This window comes from Corvus hawaiiensis, chromosome 1 (genome assembly GCF_020740725.1).
Source record: "Corvus hawaiiensis isolate bCorHaw1 chromosome 1, bCorHaw1.pri.cur, whole genome shotgun sequence".
NCBI classification, from domain to species: Eukaryota; Metazoa; Chordata; class Aves; order Passeriformes; family Corvidae; genus Corvus; species Corvus hawaiiensis.
This window is the reverse complement of record NC_063213.1, coordinates 50,341,022-50,356,928: the sequence shown is the minus strand read 5'-3', so window position 1 is coordinate 50,356,928 and position 15,907 is coordinate 50,341,022. Positions and strand designations below refer to the sequence as shown.

General features: G+C 36.8%; 1 protein-coding gene across 2 annotated transcripts in view; it reads left to right on the top strand.

The window, feature by feature from the left end:
* The window catches only part of AHR (aryl hydrocarbon receptor), a 62,548-nt gene that overhangs the window by 6,724 nt on the left and 39,917 nt on the right, over positions 1-15,907 (top strand). For both annotated transcript variants that reach the window (XM_048304170.1, XM_048304179.1), the window contains exon 2: positions 969-1,156. In XM_048304170.1, coding sequence (XP_048160127.1) covers positions 969-1,156 — 188 coding nt within the window. The remainder of the gene's footprint in view (positions 1-968; positions 1,157-15,907) is intronic.

Here is a 15,907-nt window from a genome sequence, read left to right as displayed (position 1 = left end):
ACAAATTGATAACTGCTGTAGATCTCATGTAGAACTGCAGTACTGGAAAAGCGAAAGTGAGTCACTCTTTAATTAGTAAACTATTTAATAAAGAAGATAAAATGTACTATGGCTTATGCATATAAATTACTTGGTTTCAGTATTGGCTTGTAATGACTAATTGCAATTCAAATGAGTAGGGGTTTAAACCTGTTCCCAGACTTCTGTGTATGTGGGAAGAAGTATCTGGAATTGGAGCTCAGGGTGGATATGAATGGATAATAGCAAGTTTACAAAACCTTCATTATGTAATTCATAAAACAAAGCTTTCACAATTGTTCTTTGTGAGGTACAAAGGCATGCTTTTGTCATGCTGTACTCAAATGAAATGGCTTCAGCTGAGAGGTGACTTAAAGGATGAGCTCCTACAAAGATTTTATATGCTGGCTGAGCTGTATCTCATGGTTTTCTGTATAGTTTTGGATGCCTAGCAACTTACTAAAATTTTGTTGTGTTCAATTAATAATAGCCTGTTACAGACTGATAAAAATTGAGGACATCTGTGAGAAATTGTTATTGAAGTGAAAAAGTGTACTGTCAAATTTATTTGTACACAAATATTACTAAAAGTTATTGATGTATTTGGAATACTATCATTAGGAAGAATTCAAGTGAAATTTGACTGAAAATATAGGAAGCTTTTTATAAAAAATGCTGAATCTCAAAGGTTTCAAATGTTCATTGCAAGTTCAAATAGATGTTGTAGCTCAAACTGGTTCATTTAACCAGTGTGTGTGTGTGTGTTAGAAGGGAGATTAAGCCATTTTAGGTTAATTTTTTTTTTCCAATGGGAAACAAAGTCACTTGGGAAAATATTTTAGTTGTTACAGTTTGAGAATGTTACAATTTGTAACTTTAGGCTTGGCAAATATTTGCCTTCATTTTGGAACAGACCTGGCATTCATATTGTGTTTGTTTTTTTGCCACAGTGTAAAGCCATCCCCAGCTGAAGGAGTCAAGTCCAATCCATCCAAGAGACACAGGGACCGCTTGAATGCGGAGCTGGACCGCTTGGCGAGCCTGCTGCCTTTCCCACAAGATGTTATCGCCAAATTGGATAAGCTGTCTGTGCTTAGGCTTAGCGTCAGTTACCTGAGAGCTAAGAGTTTTTTTGACGGTAAGCACTGGGAATTTATTTGGGTTTGAACTGCTCGTAAAATTCATTTTATACTGTATGTTGATTTCAGCTGTTTAAGTACTTAAAACTGTTAAATTTATCTGTATTTTAATGGCAACTCCAGTTTCTTGAATATATACAATGTAACTTTGTAAAGTAAGCTTTCCACTTTCTTGAAACCAAATGTAACTACTTTCATTTCACTTAGGTCACCAGCCTTTCAATGCCCTGCATTTGGAAGTAATATTGCCCTTAATTAGTCCTCCAGTTCTCTTCATCAGACTGTCAAAGATACCCAAGAGATTTCTCTTTTCCCCCTCTGAAAATTGCCTTTGTACAACTGTTACAGTTTCAAAATGTCATATGAGTTCCCATCCAGTTGTATTTTGCTTAATGATGCATCAAAAATGATTTTGCTTTGATGTAAAGTAATTGATAGTGCCCCTTCCTACAGTTTATTGCAAAGGTGACTTGTAAAGAATAGAGACAAAATCTCTCCTGTGTCCAAGTCCTGATTGATGCAGGACATGAGGCATTAAAATGACAGCTAAGGTTCTCCAGTTATGTGGGCAGGTGTGCAGTGACCCCAGTCCTGGCAAGGGTAATACAGCAACACTCAGAGTAGTCATGGGGTCAGAAGTGAGTGTCCTTGGTCACCTCAGAGCTGGCCAAGGAGTCCTGTCCCTCTCTCTCCTTCGCTACCTGAGCTGCTCTGTAGGGTGAGATGCGCTGGTTGGCTTCACGCCAGTGTCTTCAAAGGCAGACATAGTCTGATCCTTTTCATTGCAGGAATAAAGCAAGGAGCTTGTATTAATTGTCCTTTTCTTTTAGCAGTCACTGAGATTTTACAATTTTTATACTGAAATTTTATTGATCAGCTGTAGCTGAAGAATCTTGATTGCAATGGAGTTGATATTAAACTTCAAGTTGTTTTTAAACTTTTTTGGACATTAAAATAACCTCTGTCCTCATCAGTTTGTCTCAGCCTCCAAAACATGGATGAAAGGACTCAAGAAACCTGTCTAAGATAGTTCCACTTTTTCCGGCAGGACTAAAGAATGTTTATTTTCATTTATTGTGTCAACTGGCTTCAGTTTATCAGTGCTTATAAATTTATATTCAGTTTTATTGCTTGAAGAATATATCCAAGTGTCTTGATTTCTATGCTTGTTCAGGACAGTTCTTAGTATGAAGTCTAAGCTGTAAGGCTAGATCTGGCCAAATATTTCTAGCAGGTTTTTTTTTCAGATGAAAATGTTTTCTTACATCAAATGAGAATTCTCTTGGCACCTCAGTTTCATGAAAATCTTTGTAAGATGTTATCTGAGGTAGACTGCTGTAACAGAAATTATTTTGCTTGCCTATGTTCTCTTGGTGAATTGAAGAAATTCTAGTCTCAATGAAATGAGCTTTGTTGTATTTGTTTTAATTATGTTTTCTGAAATAAATCCAAGACTGCAAGTGATAATAGCAAATCTTAATTTCTCATCTCAGTTTCTTGTGCAATGGAACTGCTTGATTTTTATTCTTGCTGCCTCTTCCACCCAATTTGCACTTGAAGGTCCTGGAATAGAGTTTAAGGCTATGATTTCTCTACACGGGAAAAGAAAAAAATTATACCATCAGATAGAATAGCTCCAGTAGAAGTTGTCTTAATGGGTTTTGTTACCAGAAAAAGTCTTTTTGCTACTTCTTTTCAGGCCTTTGTATTGTAGGACTACAAATCAGGTTAGTCATCAGTCTCCATCTGAAGGTATTTAAAGACTAACATTGATGACTTAAGTGAAGATAAAAAAAAGTAACCAATTTAAGACTGACAGACACAACAGTGAAAATTAGATCTTTCTACTGTTTTAGTTGTCTTAAATAACATGGAATCTATTTCAGTGAAATTCACCTTCCAAAAGAAAAATTAGTGCTTTGAAGAACAGAATTAGCAAAAAACTTCTGAAACCCCCTAGGTTTGATTTTCATGATCTGTCTATGCAGTGCTTCTCAGACGGGCTTTTTTGAAAGAGTGTGTTGTGTGGTTGAATATATACGGAAAACGCTGTAGAATAAATCTGGCAAATGCAAGAGTGAGCTCTGATTGTCACCTTGAGTGCCTAGACCGAGCCAAAGCTCCACTTTATTAACACAGCATGCTGAAGTAAAGGGAAACACTAAATGAATAACAGGATGCAAATGGGGGGTGTGTAAATTCCTGCGGAAAGTAAAATATAAACGCTTAATCATATGATCTTGCTTGAAAGGAAACCCAAGTTTTTGCTGTAACAATAGATTTTTTTTTCAAAGAAAACACTTGCATTTTTCCAAGTTTAAATAATCTAGAGTGAATGTCTGTTTTCTGAAGGCGGAAGTCTGGGGGGAGAAAAAGAACTCTTTTGTGAAAGACATCTCAGAAAATTACATCAATTTGGATAAATGTGCCTCACTTAAATGTCTACAAGGCTTTTTTAAAAGCTCTGTGTGTGTTTATATATGTGTGTGTATATATAAAAAATAAAAAAGCACCACCAAAGGACACCTTCCCTTGACTGTAGTCATTACGATGGTACAGTGGTACAGAATGTTCTCTGGAGCTAGAGGCAGGTGAGTTTTTCTGTAGAGTCTACTGAAATATTGTAGACCTCTGCATGCTTGCTGTATTTCAGGTTGTAGGAAAGAGGTATATGCATTTTTCTCTTCCACAACCTCAAAAGATCTTACTTTCTTGTGTTGGTGATTGTATTCTGTTAAGCAGTTGCTTTTGATTGTTTTTCTCTGTTGGTGAAATTATTGTCCTGCTAAGTGACCCTGTAGATACACTGGTTTAGTGTGGTCAGGTTAGTCTCAAGACCACATTATGTCAGAAGGCTTTCTCTATCCCCATGTCAGGCACTCTGGCATGCTTCTATATGCACAAATTTGACCTTGACTCAAGAAGGAAATTGCAGTAGTGGATTAAAATAGTGAGTCTCAAGTCTGTTTCTTTATAAAGTCTTGTGTGGCAAGTCAAAGCTAAAAAGTGTTTTAGGGTGGTGTCGCTTCTCAGCTGTGCAGTTCTACCTGCTGTACTGAAGTGGATTAGCAGTCCTCAAAGTCAAGCAGGTTAGCTTAAATCACCATTGGAGTGTTTATTTTGTGCATGTAAGATACTTTCTGAAAGTGGCTTAAGGCAAGCTTTTTATTTATAAGAGACTAGGATGAATCAGGCAGGTGTCTGCTGACAATCAGAAAAGACTTTGTGTGTTGTCCTGGTATTATTTCAGTTCACTTTGATGTTAAGTGCCCATGCATGTGTGCAGTCAGCAGTGAAAAATATAAAGTAGAACATGGGACAACAGTTCTTTGTGTGGACGCAGGTTAGTGTGAGCTCAGCAGCTGGAGCACCACTGGGCAATCATTTAGCATAGCCTGTGTTTCCCATGCATACTAAAGGAAAAAGCCCTTTTGCCTCCAGGTTTGGTCCTTATATGATGAATTGATAATCACTTAAATACTTTACTGCGGTGAGGCAAAACTTTCATAATTATTCTTCTTGGGATTTTGGTGAAACAGATTAAAAGGTTAAAAGTAGAGTTTGTATGACTGATCACTTTTTTAATGTTAGGGGGAGAATTTTTCATTTTAAAGGTGTGCTGAGATAAAGGAGAGGCTTGCAGAATCTAAAATGAAGTAGCTGTGCTATGTGTGCCTATCGATACATTAGAAACAAAATTCAACATGTTGCTTATTAATTGTCCTTTCATCCATTTCACTAAGAATTCCTGTGGTTTAAAGTATGTGGGGTTTTTTTCCCCTCTTGCTTATTGGGCAGTAATCTGCATTTATAGAATAAAGTTTCCGCTCAAAATTAGTTTAGAATTGGTTTCTTATGTGGGATGCTAGTGATTCTGGCAAGCACAGCAATAACAAACTAATTAAGATTTTTTTTTTTTCCAGTAAGTTTTCATGGCCTTTTTTTTTTGCTTTGTAATATAATTAACACACATTCCTTGGCATAGTATAGCTTAAATTTGCAGTGCAGCCACTGTCATCATATAAAATATATTTTTTGATAATGTATTTTTCCTGTCATGCCCACTTTTCTATCATATGTGCTGGAGAGAACAGACTGCATGGGGTTCCTGTTCTGGAGAGTATGGCTAAGATATACACATGGGAAAGACAGGCAGAGTGGGAGACAATGTATTTATTCTGTCGCGCTGAGAAGGGCAGCAACATATTTCCAGTCTAGCAGATATACATAGCCTTTCTGCCAAGTGTCAGGTGGCGGCCTGGAACAGAAACCTGAAAGTACAAAAATTGTTTAAACACAACCCAGTAAGACCAGAATAATACAGTAGATCTGTCCTGACTTGCTTTTATTTTAGACAGTTACCATCTTTACCTGCCGTGTCTGTCTAATGCAGTTTTCCTCATGTATTTTTTGAAAGTGTTCCTTCCCTTTCATGTTATCTCCTTTCCCTGCTCCTGCTGCTGCATACATAGATGCTTGACCTCCACACTAGGAAAAGCTAAAGCCCTGTAGGGCAGTGGAGTTAGGCTATACTTACTGCTTTTGAGTGTTTATGTGGATGTTGTATAGGAATTTACTCTTGCCAGCAGCTTCTAGTGGGCTTGGCTACTATTATTTGTTTCAGGACTCTGTCTTAAGCTATTTTTTTACACCTAAGGTAGAAAATACACCATAGTTTGGTTGTTCTCTAACTAGGTTTTCTGTATCTGGTATTTTATACCATGCACACAAATTAATTTTCACAGTTTTGAATGAGCTTCTTTGAATCTCATCTGAGAGTTGGAGAGAAAAAAATAATCAGGAAAAAAAACCCCAACCCAAACAAACCAACTGTTTCCTTTTATACTCTCTTCCCCCCTGGCCCAAATCCAAAGTTATTACAAAATGTGAACCTTGGAATTGTATAGTTATTTCAGTATCAGACTATCATACCATTCAAATTATTTCCTAATCCATGCTTGTTCTTTCACTGTCTCTTTTTTTCTTTTTTTTTCTCCAAACCTCCCCCCTTGCCCCCAATCCCCTGAGATTCACACTGAGCATTTGGGACTGTCTGCTACAGACTATTTTAGCCTGTATTTTACGTAACAGACGGTAAGTAGGGATTTAAGCTTTGAAGTCCTAAATTCTGATCTTCAAAAATGATGATCAGAGCCATGTAGCTGTGATGTCACCCTAAATCACAAAATGTGTATGTTTTCATAATCTTAGCTTTTGTTTTTGGAGGTGCTGTGTCACTAGGCATCTGATGCAGCTGGGCAGCTCTATACCCCCATGGGCTGATGCAATTTAATATAACCCAAACTGAACACATAAAATTGAAAATTCTGTTTATATCACAAAGTAAGAGCTTAAAATGTCATTGTATTTGTAGGCTAAGAGGAGAAACCAGTACAAATGCTAACAGGTTAATGTGTTCTTTGGATTTTCTTTTCCTGTTACATTCTGGTATTTCAGTGATTGATGTTAATGATTGTTAGAACTCTGTTTGCAAGGAAGAGAAATGAAAGGTTATCTCTTCTTCTCTGCCCTATGTGTATTATTTAATCAAAGGCATATGAAAAGTCATTGTAGGAGCCTCTTATGTTCCACAGAGATGTTGTAAAATTTCTTGAAAACCCTGTCCCAGTATGCAGAGCATTTATTTTTTCTCTGTAGCCCTTGTTAATAGAGAGATCAGTTCTAAGCATACTGTTCTGGGCTTTGCTCTGGATTCCTGGCTCTTGTTTACAAGATCAGAGCCTAAAATATAATTTATCCTGTTCTAACAACATCAGCGTTCTGGAGATTGACACTGTTGTATGACAGTCAAACCGAGAACAGGTAGCAAGATAAAAAGCCTAGCCTCAGGAAGTACCCCCACTTCTCTGGCCTTGTGTATTCCAAGTCTTGTAACCTTTGCTAATGTTATTGCCGTACTGTAGCACCTAAAGATAATGTGATTTGGAGCTTTTTTGGTTCTGTAGTACAAATCACCACAACTGTTGCTCCCTCCTCCAATGAAAGTTTGAGTGGAGAATTAGAAGTAGCACTGGGCTCTCAACATCTGTCTTCCATGGGCTTCATGTTTCATCCATCCGAATTTGAAGAAGTATGGTTTGCTTGAGTATGGCCTTAGAAATATGTCCTAGTTATTTAAGGCTTCAGTATGAATACACATTAAAAATGTGTACAAATAATCTATTAATACTGGAATAGTTTTTACTGCTCTCTGTGCCTTTATGACTCAGCAGTTTTCCTCCTGTGTGTGCTTGCCAGTGGAAGAAATGCCCTAGTTTTTCCTTATCAGAATACAGACAAAGTCAAACAGGAAATAAGACGTGCTTGTATGATTGAGCTCTGTACATGTTTACAGTTCTAGCCAGTTATAACACTGTTTATTTTTCCTGAGTAAACAAAAACTTCACCTTTGCTAAAACAGTTTCTGTTCTGTACATGCTTTGATAAACTGCTTAAAGAATGATTGCCCTGTGAATTGTCTTGGAAATCCAGCTAGATAAATAGAAGCTAATTCTGTTTACCAGAGCTTGGTCATTGTAATTGTTGAATTTATTAGTTACCTCTTTTTAAAGAAGTAAAAATAATGAATTTCAAAAGTGCTCTTCAAAGTTTCAGGTAATGTATTGATAAATATTTCCTGGTAAAAGTCTCTTGGGAACTCCTACTCATCAGTGCAGTGTCCAATCTGGATGTTTTAACAAGGTACTATGTAAATGATAAAACTTACCATAGTTATTCTAGAGACTTAAATGAACTAAACTATAAGAACTAGAATGAATAGTTATCTGAAACTGCTTTAAGAAAATGTAGGTTTGCTGCCTGCCAGCTGTGAACATTAAAGGGGACCTGCAAATAGGAATTAGTCGCCCTTAGTGATGCATGCTAAACTCTGTTTTTAATTGAACAAAGAGATGCTCGTTGTTTTCCACTGAATAATTGCCTCTTGAAATTTAACACATGTGCATTTTGAATTGCACATTACTGCACACTTTATGCGTGGCATTGTATAACATCTAATAAGCTGAAAGATACACATACTTGGCCCCTCTAGACAAATTATAACTGATTGCAGAAAGTAGGAATTACTGGAGTATGTCCACAGCCTGACTGGTCAAATATTCTGACTTCCCCATCAAATTCCATTGTCACATCTTGAACAGTACAATTCCTGTGGGCCACCAGAAGATAACTAGATTTGTGAGTGAATTCTCTTTTTCCTCTTGATATCTCCATCTGAGCTACAAACTGAAGGATGATGTCTTTCCTTTATTGATGCTTTTCTTTATGCCACATTTTTTAATATGCCATATTTTACTTATTTGGAGGAAAAAAAAAAGGATAGACCCCAGTTTCGTCCTTGCTTATATCATTTATTTTTTGGTTTACTTTTACCAGACAATGATAAGAGATGTGCCTAGAACAGAACAAAGAGTCTTTCTGGCTTATCCTCACAGCTGCTCTGAATTTTGCTTTGATACTGTCATGCTCTGTATGGTGCCATGTGTAATATCTTACCAGAGACCAGGCTGTCGATTTGATCACATTAAAGGATGTTGAAATGCATCTGGTGTCATACAGCACATTGATACTGAGGGCTTTTTTTAATATGCTTTCTTGACCTAGTTAATGGGAAACTTTGTAGACAGGCGAAGCCTATTAGTAGGTCTGATGTTAAGTTACATAATTGTGTGGTTTGTAGCTGATCCTTCAGAAGGATAGCAATGCAAATATGAATTCCTGGTCAGTATGTTATCAGGTGGCATAAATGCTAATGTTATACCTAGTGATGTAGAGGGGGGAAAAAAATTCCCCCTCTTCATGCACTCCATCATCACTTGAAGGTAAAGCTCAAGACTTAATGATCTTCTGCAGGAAGGGTTTGAGCCCCATAACCAAGAGCTTTTAGGAATGTATTAGCCTATGCATTTCTCAAGTGTCCCCCTTCCCTTTGTCTTGATTCATATTGGGTGACTGCAAGCCCTGTGTAATTAATTGCAATTAATTACTTTCAGCATTAGGAACATCAACTGCACTGAATCCATCAGTGCTTCTTGTAACGTGGCAGCACTGCTGTGAAAAAGCTACTGCCTTAGTTAAGTGAAGAAGTTCTTCCTCAGCTTTATCCGGTGAGAATACTTATCTCCTTCTGACAAATAGACAAACAGCCCTTTTATGAAGGGTGCCTGGGTTTGTGGACAGCAGGAGAGTGGTTAATATTGTTTCCCTTGACTTTTATGGCATCTTCAATGTTGTTTTTGTATCACCAAGCTGGTGAGTTAGCGTCTCTCCAGAGAATCTCTCCAGTTCTGTCCTAAGCGATCCATTCCTCTTCCCCCTGTGTAGTACAACTGAGGTCTTGCTGTCAATATCAATGGCAGCCTGTCAAGTTCTGGGGGTGACTAGAGGTTTCTGCAAAAGACAAGGAAGGAATCATCTTTCAGTCCGAGGACATGCATGTGGCTTTTAACAAGATAAGTCCATGGGCTCTGGCAGTGAAATAAGCAGAGAGTAACTCCCATATCCCAAGTAGAGAAAAGACAGTCTTGGTCTGGAAAGAAAGCAATCCTCCAAAAGCTCACTTGATTCCCTTGCTATAATTCAGTCATTGCAGAAAGCCTTCTGCCTAATTGTGGAAAAATTATCAATTGGTGCAAAAATGCAACTTCATCTCTTTTGGTGGAATGCATGTTTTCCTCATTCAATTCAAGTAAGAGATATTTCTGTTAGAAAGTGCTTATTCATTAATATTGTTATATAGCAAGGGTTGGAATTGAATGGTCTTGTAAAGAAACCTTCCAAACCCACTTCCATTCCCTTTTAATGCAGTAGTTGCAAAATTCAACATTGCCTTTTACTTGTAGAATTAACTGTCCTCTTTCATGTATGGAATATAATTGACAGTTTCTGTTTTTTCAGTTAAAATTGTAAAGAAATTCTCCAGGCAAAAATTCTATGAAGTTGCCGTTGAGCCATCAGTTCAGTGAACGTAAATTTAAGGCATTGTTTCAGTAGGGAAAAAAAAAAAAGGATTTGAGTTAATATTTGAGTACCAGGTCCAAGTTTGCGTGAGCCAAGTTCCCCAATGAAACTGATGGATAAGAAAATAACTGGGAACTGTAAAGGGAATTTAAAAACTGCTTTAGATTCCTAGGCTTTATAATAAAAATTAACACTGATGTATAAAAAGAACAGTTATTTCAATATGATTTTTTTTTTAAGTGAAGAGTTTAACCATTTCAGAATTAGTGATTTATTTTTAAAATAATCTATGGTATTGGCTGTCCTTTTCTAGTTGGTATTAATCTTTTCTACAAATCAAAAGCCTAACAAATGGCTGTTTTTTAAACAATATATAATATCTGATTAGCTTTTGCTTTGTTCTAACATATTGAAAAATTGTAATAGGAAGAGAAAACTCTGGTTTTAGGAACCAAAGGCTCAGAAGTAGGATACTGTTAATCTAGGTTCAACTTCTCACATATCTCATTCCACAAGGAATTAAATTACTTCACTTTCTTCTTTGATTTTTCATGCCTCACCTCAAAAATATTAGGAAGACTTATTTCCTCCCCTTTTTGTGGCTAAAGCAGTCTCATATTAATAGGTCTGATGATAAGCTACAATTTACCAGCATGCACCTCTTGCTGACCTTTTTTTCTGAAGAAGCAAGGAAGATGTACCAAGACAAGCAAGTGAATGGGAAATAGCTCAGAAGAAATGTGTGTGTGCCAGGATATGGTTTTGGTGATTCAGCAGGTGACTGTCACCTCTGTGATAGGGAACAAGAGTTCATTGCCTCTAAGTCTTGAAACCACAAGCAGTATACAGTTTGGTATGTGGTTGTTAAGCTTCAAAGCCCAAGTGAGAGATTACAAATTTGAACAACTGTATGTTTCCTGAGATTTACTTTTCTGTTTTTAAGTACAAGACAAAAGCAAAGTTTTTATTCCTTACGTGTGTTTCAAAAAAAGGATCCGAACTAAAATTTAATCAGGCGACTAGGTACAGTTGGCTAACTATAAAAGCACTGCACACTAATTGCCGTTCTGCTGCGTCATACGTATGTCATATGCAAGCATTCTTGAGGCTAGTTTTTCGCAACTCTGCTTTGAGTTGAGGAGAACTACCACTGCTGCATTAGAAGCTCAGAAATTCCCACCCACCTTTGACCCTCTCTGACCAAGGCATGATAGTTTATTCCTGATCCTACTCTTACAAGGTTCTGTAACCTTCTGCCCACTTCTTGCTCTCAAAAAGGGCTAGCTGCCTTTCAGCTCGCATGTAAATGTGATTTTGCCTGCCTTTTACATCCTCTGAATCTGGGAGCCTGATGGGGGTATTCTCAGCAACATGCACACACATGCTTTTAGGCTTTAAGGGAATGAGCATTTATTGCATAGTGGTCACCACTGCTTATGATCCTTTTTTTATTTTTCTGTTCTTTTTTTTTTCATCTTCATTCTCACCCCCATATCAGGAGCAGTGGTTCCTAAAGCACAGCACAGTTTGGGGGCATCTGCTTTAGGAAGGGCAACTGTTTATGTGAGCAAAGACTTGAGTCTTTTTTGCAGTGACTTAACTCTCATTTTTGTAGGCTAGCGCATGTTGACTTAGCGTGGTGTTTCTGGACTGATTAATTATCACACTGTGAAATAAGTTCAATATCACTCAGTCACTCAAGGAAAAAAAAATACACAACTTGGTTGTTGGTTTTACTTTCTACTTAAGAAAACATAGCATTGTGTTAAGTACCATTTGTGGCAACTGAGGATATGTCTCCCATTTAAGGGAGACTACTGCATAAACACTTAACATTCCACACTTAATAATGCTATTAACTCTTTCTTGAAAAAGCAACATTAAAAAGGCTAAAAACTTATAAAAACCTGAGTTCAACTGACTTGTGTAGCAGAGCTTGGGTTGGTTTTCATCAGTGTTGTGAGCAACTCAGTGGTGTGTAATGGTTTTTCAGATCTTTAACAGCAGATATTTTATTTATTTTAATCTTCTGATGATCTTGGGAGAAACACCAATCTACTTCAACAAGCAGTTCAGGGCTTGCTGAGCTAAGTTTTGGGAATGGCTCATAAGAAAGTATACTGTGAAAGCTGAGGAAAATTGTCCAGTAAACAACCTGGTTTAACTTCAAGTTCTTGGGTTAGGTGAATGTTTTAAAACAGAGTATGGTATATATGTTAGGCAAGTCTAGTAAAATCTGTTGTCTTCATTCTGTAAAATGTTTCTAAAACCAGTAAGTGTACTGCTTCAATGTTATTACTTCAGCCAAATTTAAGAATGTCATAGCTACTGTTAATGCTTTTAAAAGAAATATGTTCCACATGGGTGTGATATTTTAGGGAAGAGAGTTCAATTACTGTACAACTAATATTTTGCAAAGCATTTTGCTCTAAGCATGCAGCAGGCATTTTTGTATTCGTTACTTTTATTCATAATTTTTCTGTAGTTGCTAATGCAAATTTACTGTTTGGTAGTAGTAAATTTTATAGAAAGTAGGGGCCGTGACTTGAGGAGTGAGATTTAGCCAACATTTTATATGTTTGTCTGTGTGGGAGGAAAAAAGAACATTAAGAACTCCGGTATTAAACTACTGATGTTCATGCTAGCTTTCCATTTTAGTGGGTCTAGCACTAGAATGGGATTTTTTCAGACATGACATTTGTAGTACCTCAAAAGTCAAGAATTTTGAGAATAAACTGCTGATGTTACGAGACTTGTATGTTTGAGCTGAATTAGAAATAGTTTAGCAGAACACTGTCAATGAGCTTTACAGTTGCATTTAGTCTGATTTGTCTATTTTGAAAACATTTTAAAACCACTGCTTACATATTTAACTCACTTCAGAATTCAAGAGCAAAAAGACATTTGCTTCTCTGAAACTGTATTGGAAGAAAAGGTTGCTAGGCAGTTTCAGTTCAAGATAAGGTAGGGTGTTTCTGTTGCTGATTTGATATTTTTGCATTAATGATACAGAAAGAAATATGGATCGAGAAAATGTTTGAAAAAAGGTTAATTGCCTGGACTTTTGAGTATTATGTTGTGCTAGGTGGTTTCTTTCTCAGACACTTCTGCTTACTTAGTTAAAAGTGCTTGTTGTAATGAGAATAGGCTTTAAAAAAATCTGTTTTTTCTGGGCAGGCCAAGTAATTAGGCTAACTTTTGAAAACAATAAAAAGGCCTGATTGTAAAAAAAAACACAACAAAAAAAAACCCAAACCAACCAAACAAAAAAACCAAAACAATTCTGAGTGGGCCTGTGTGTGCAAGCAGATAACTCTCTGACAAATGGTTCTGAGCTGCCTACCCATCATAATGGGTGATTTAGGATATGTTAGAAATCAAAAGTTGGGGCAAACTTTGAAGTCATGAATGCATGATATGGATCAGTTGTTGTATTTTTGACCTCTTCCTAAATTGTTTTCCCAATGAAATATAGAGTGTAAAAAAAATGGAATTGCATGCAAGACTGGGTGAAAGTAGAGAACACTTACAAGATCATTAGGATGCATATCAGAGAATTAAAGAAGACAGACACCTCATGAAAGAGAGAGAAAGCTACAAAATTGGTGTGCACAAATGAAGAATTTAAAAACGTAGTTAAAATAACAAAGAAGAACATTTTACATTAAGCAATAAGGAAGCCTGGAAAAAGATGGAATGGTGGAATATTGTAATAACAGTTATAAGCTATATATGAAAAATAATTCAATCAAAGGATTGGATTACTAACAACGTAGAAAAATTAACAAGTCTTACAGTACCTCTTCTTACTAAAGAGAAGAAAGCATTAGAGATACTGATGACAGAAGAGGAAGTGGCTGGGCAGGCAAACTGAAAACAACATGATATTAGGTTCTACCTGTTGTGGGCAATAATGCTGGTTCAGTCTTAGAAGCTTGTTTCTTGAAGGATTTAAATCCATCTGAATTAGACCATAACAGAAGAATGCAACAAAAAACTTGCACAAAATCAAGAAACATGTCTGTGTTTGAGAGGAACCTTAGCAAGTGTTTTCATTCCATGCCTTGCAAATTCAAATAACTTTGCCATCATTTTATGCCACCTGTAACATCCATGCCAGTCTGTGTTTGTAATGCAAAGGAGATGTGTTTCTTGTGCAAATATTTAGTTACATTCCCATTCAGCAGATCAAGTAGCAGTGCTGAGGGGCAGCTGACGCTGTGAAATGCGTTTCTCTCTGGAATCCTGTGGCTCAAGTGAGTCACTACATCTACGTACAAAGACACGTTTTTGGAAGGGCTCCCACTCTTGCACTTCAAATAGTGTCTCTCTCCATTAAGAGACAGAAAACTATCTGCTGTCTTTTTGTGCCTTCCTCTAACTGAGGATACCTGACTGTTAGTGAGTGACTAAGCTGGTCAGACTAACCTAAAGAGCTGAGCCTGTCCTTCACCCTATTTTCTCAGTTTAAGCTCCTAAGCATCCTAGAAAAGAGTATAGCCATGTTCATTTTTCCTCTTCTCTCCGAGGAAAACCATATGTAAATTACTTTATAATATCTTGGAGAGTATTTATCTGATTAAGGAATAGAAATGAATGGGGAGGGAAGGCAGTATCAAGTGGAAGGGGGCAGATCCAAATGATACACATTAAATGGTTATAACTGTTCAGATGGTTATAACTTCTGCTCTAAACCCATCTGGGAGAAAATGACTTGTGCAGACTTTCAGTGCTGTTCAAAGCCATGTGCTGCTTGAAACTGTTATCTGGGTGAAATCATACAAGACAAGATCTGTCTCCCTTTGGGTTTGGTAATGGCCCCCAAGCCTACAGTTGCTTGTGTTCATAAAGTGAGTCATGTTTTCATTCAAGATGAAAATAAAACACAGGAATTTACACAGTATATAAATATTTTCATACTTGAGGTATCTTTCAAGTATTCTGAAGATTCTTTGCTTGCATTAGCTAGCCCCACTCTATAGCCATCTGAAAGTAAATGTTAAAGTAGAGACGTGTTAAATGGAAGAGACTTTTGGAGAAATTGTTTCAATTTCTCTAGGTTTTTTTTTTTTGTTTTTAAGAAGGTACAGCAGTGAGAATACACTTACATTTCAGATACTTTCAGATGTTCTAACTTGGGGTTTCATGATGGCACTGTCTGCACAGCTATCATTCTTACATGGAGCCTTCTAGAACTCCTTGATGGGAATTCCTGCCTTTACAGAGATGTTTACTGACTTTGTCATGACCAAATTCTCTCCTTTCTGTTTGGTTTCTCTGATGGAAGAACCAAGTAGGTGCTATTAAGAACCTTCTTCACATCAAAAATTTGAACTCCTCATTCAAGGAACTTTTAAAATGCGAAACATACTATTTAATATGCGTAGGTACACTTCAGACTTGTAGGTATGTGGAAGGTTCTCTGGAAGATATGAAGTCAAGATTATCACCTTCCAAGATATAACACTGGATGATTTAATCTCCCCTAATTAGAAACTTAATGCTTAACAGGATGTAGCTCATGTGGCAGCATCTGTGAGATGTGTAGGGAATCAGTGCTGTATCTCAATAGCTTTATGTTTTGGCTTCTGATATTGATCATTGTAATCAGTAGGAGCCAAAGCACTAACAAGTTTCACAAAATGCCACTTTCTTTTGTCAAAAAAACAACCTAGGATTAAAAAAAAAAATCCATATAATGGGATATCTACTTCATTTAGATTATATTAAGGTCACAAACTGAACTATCTTCTTCTTAAAACATTAATAGT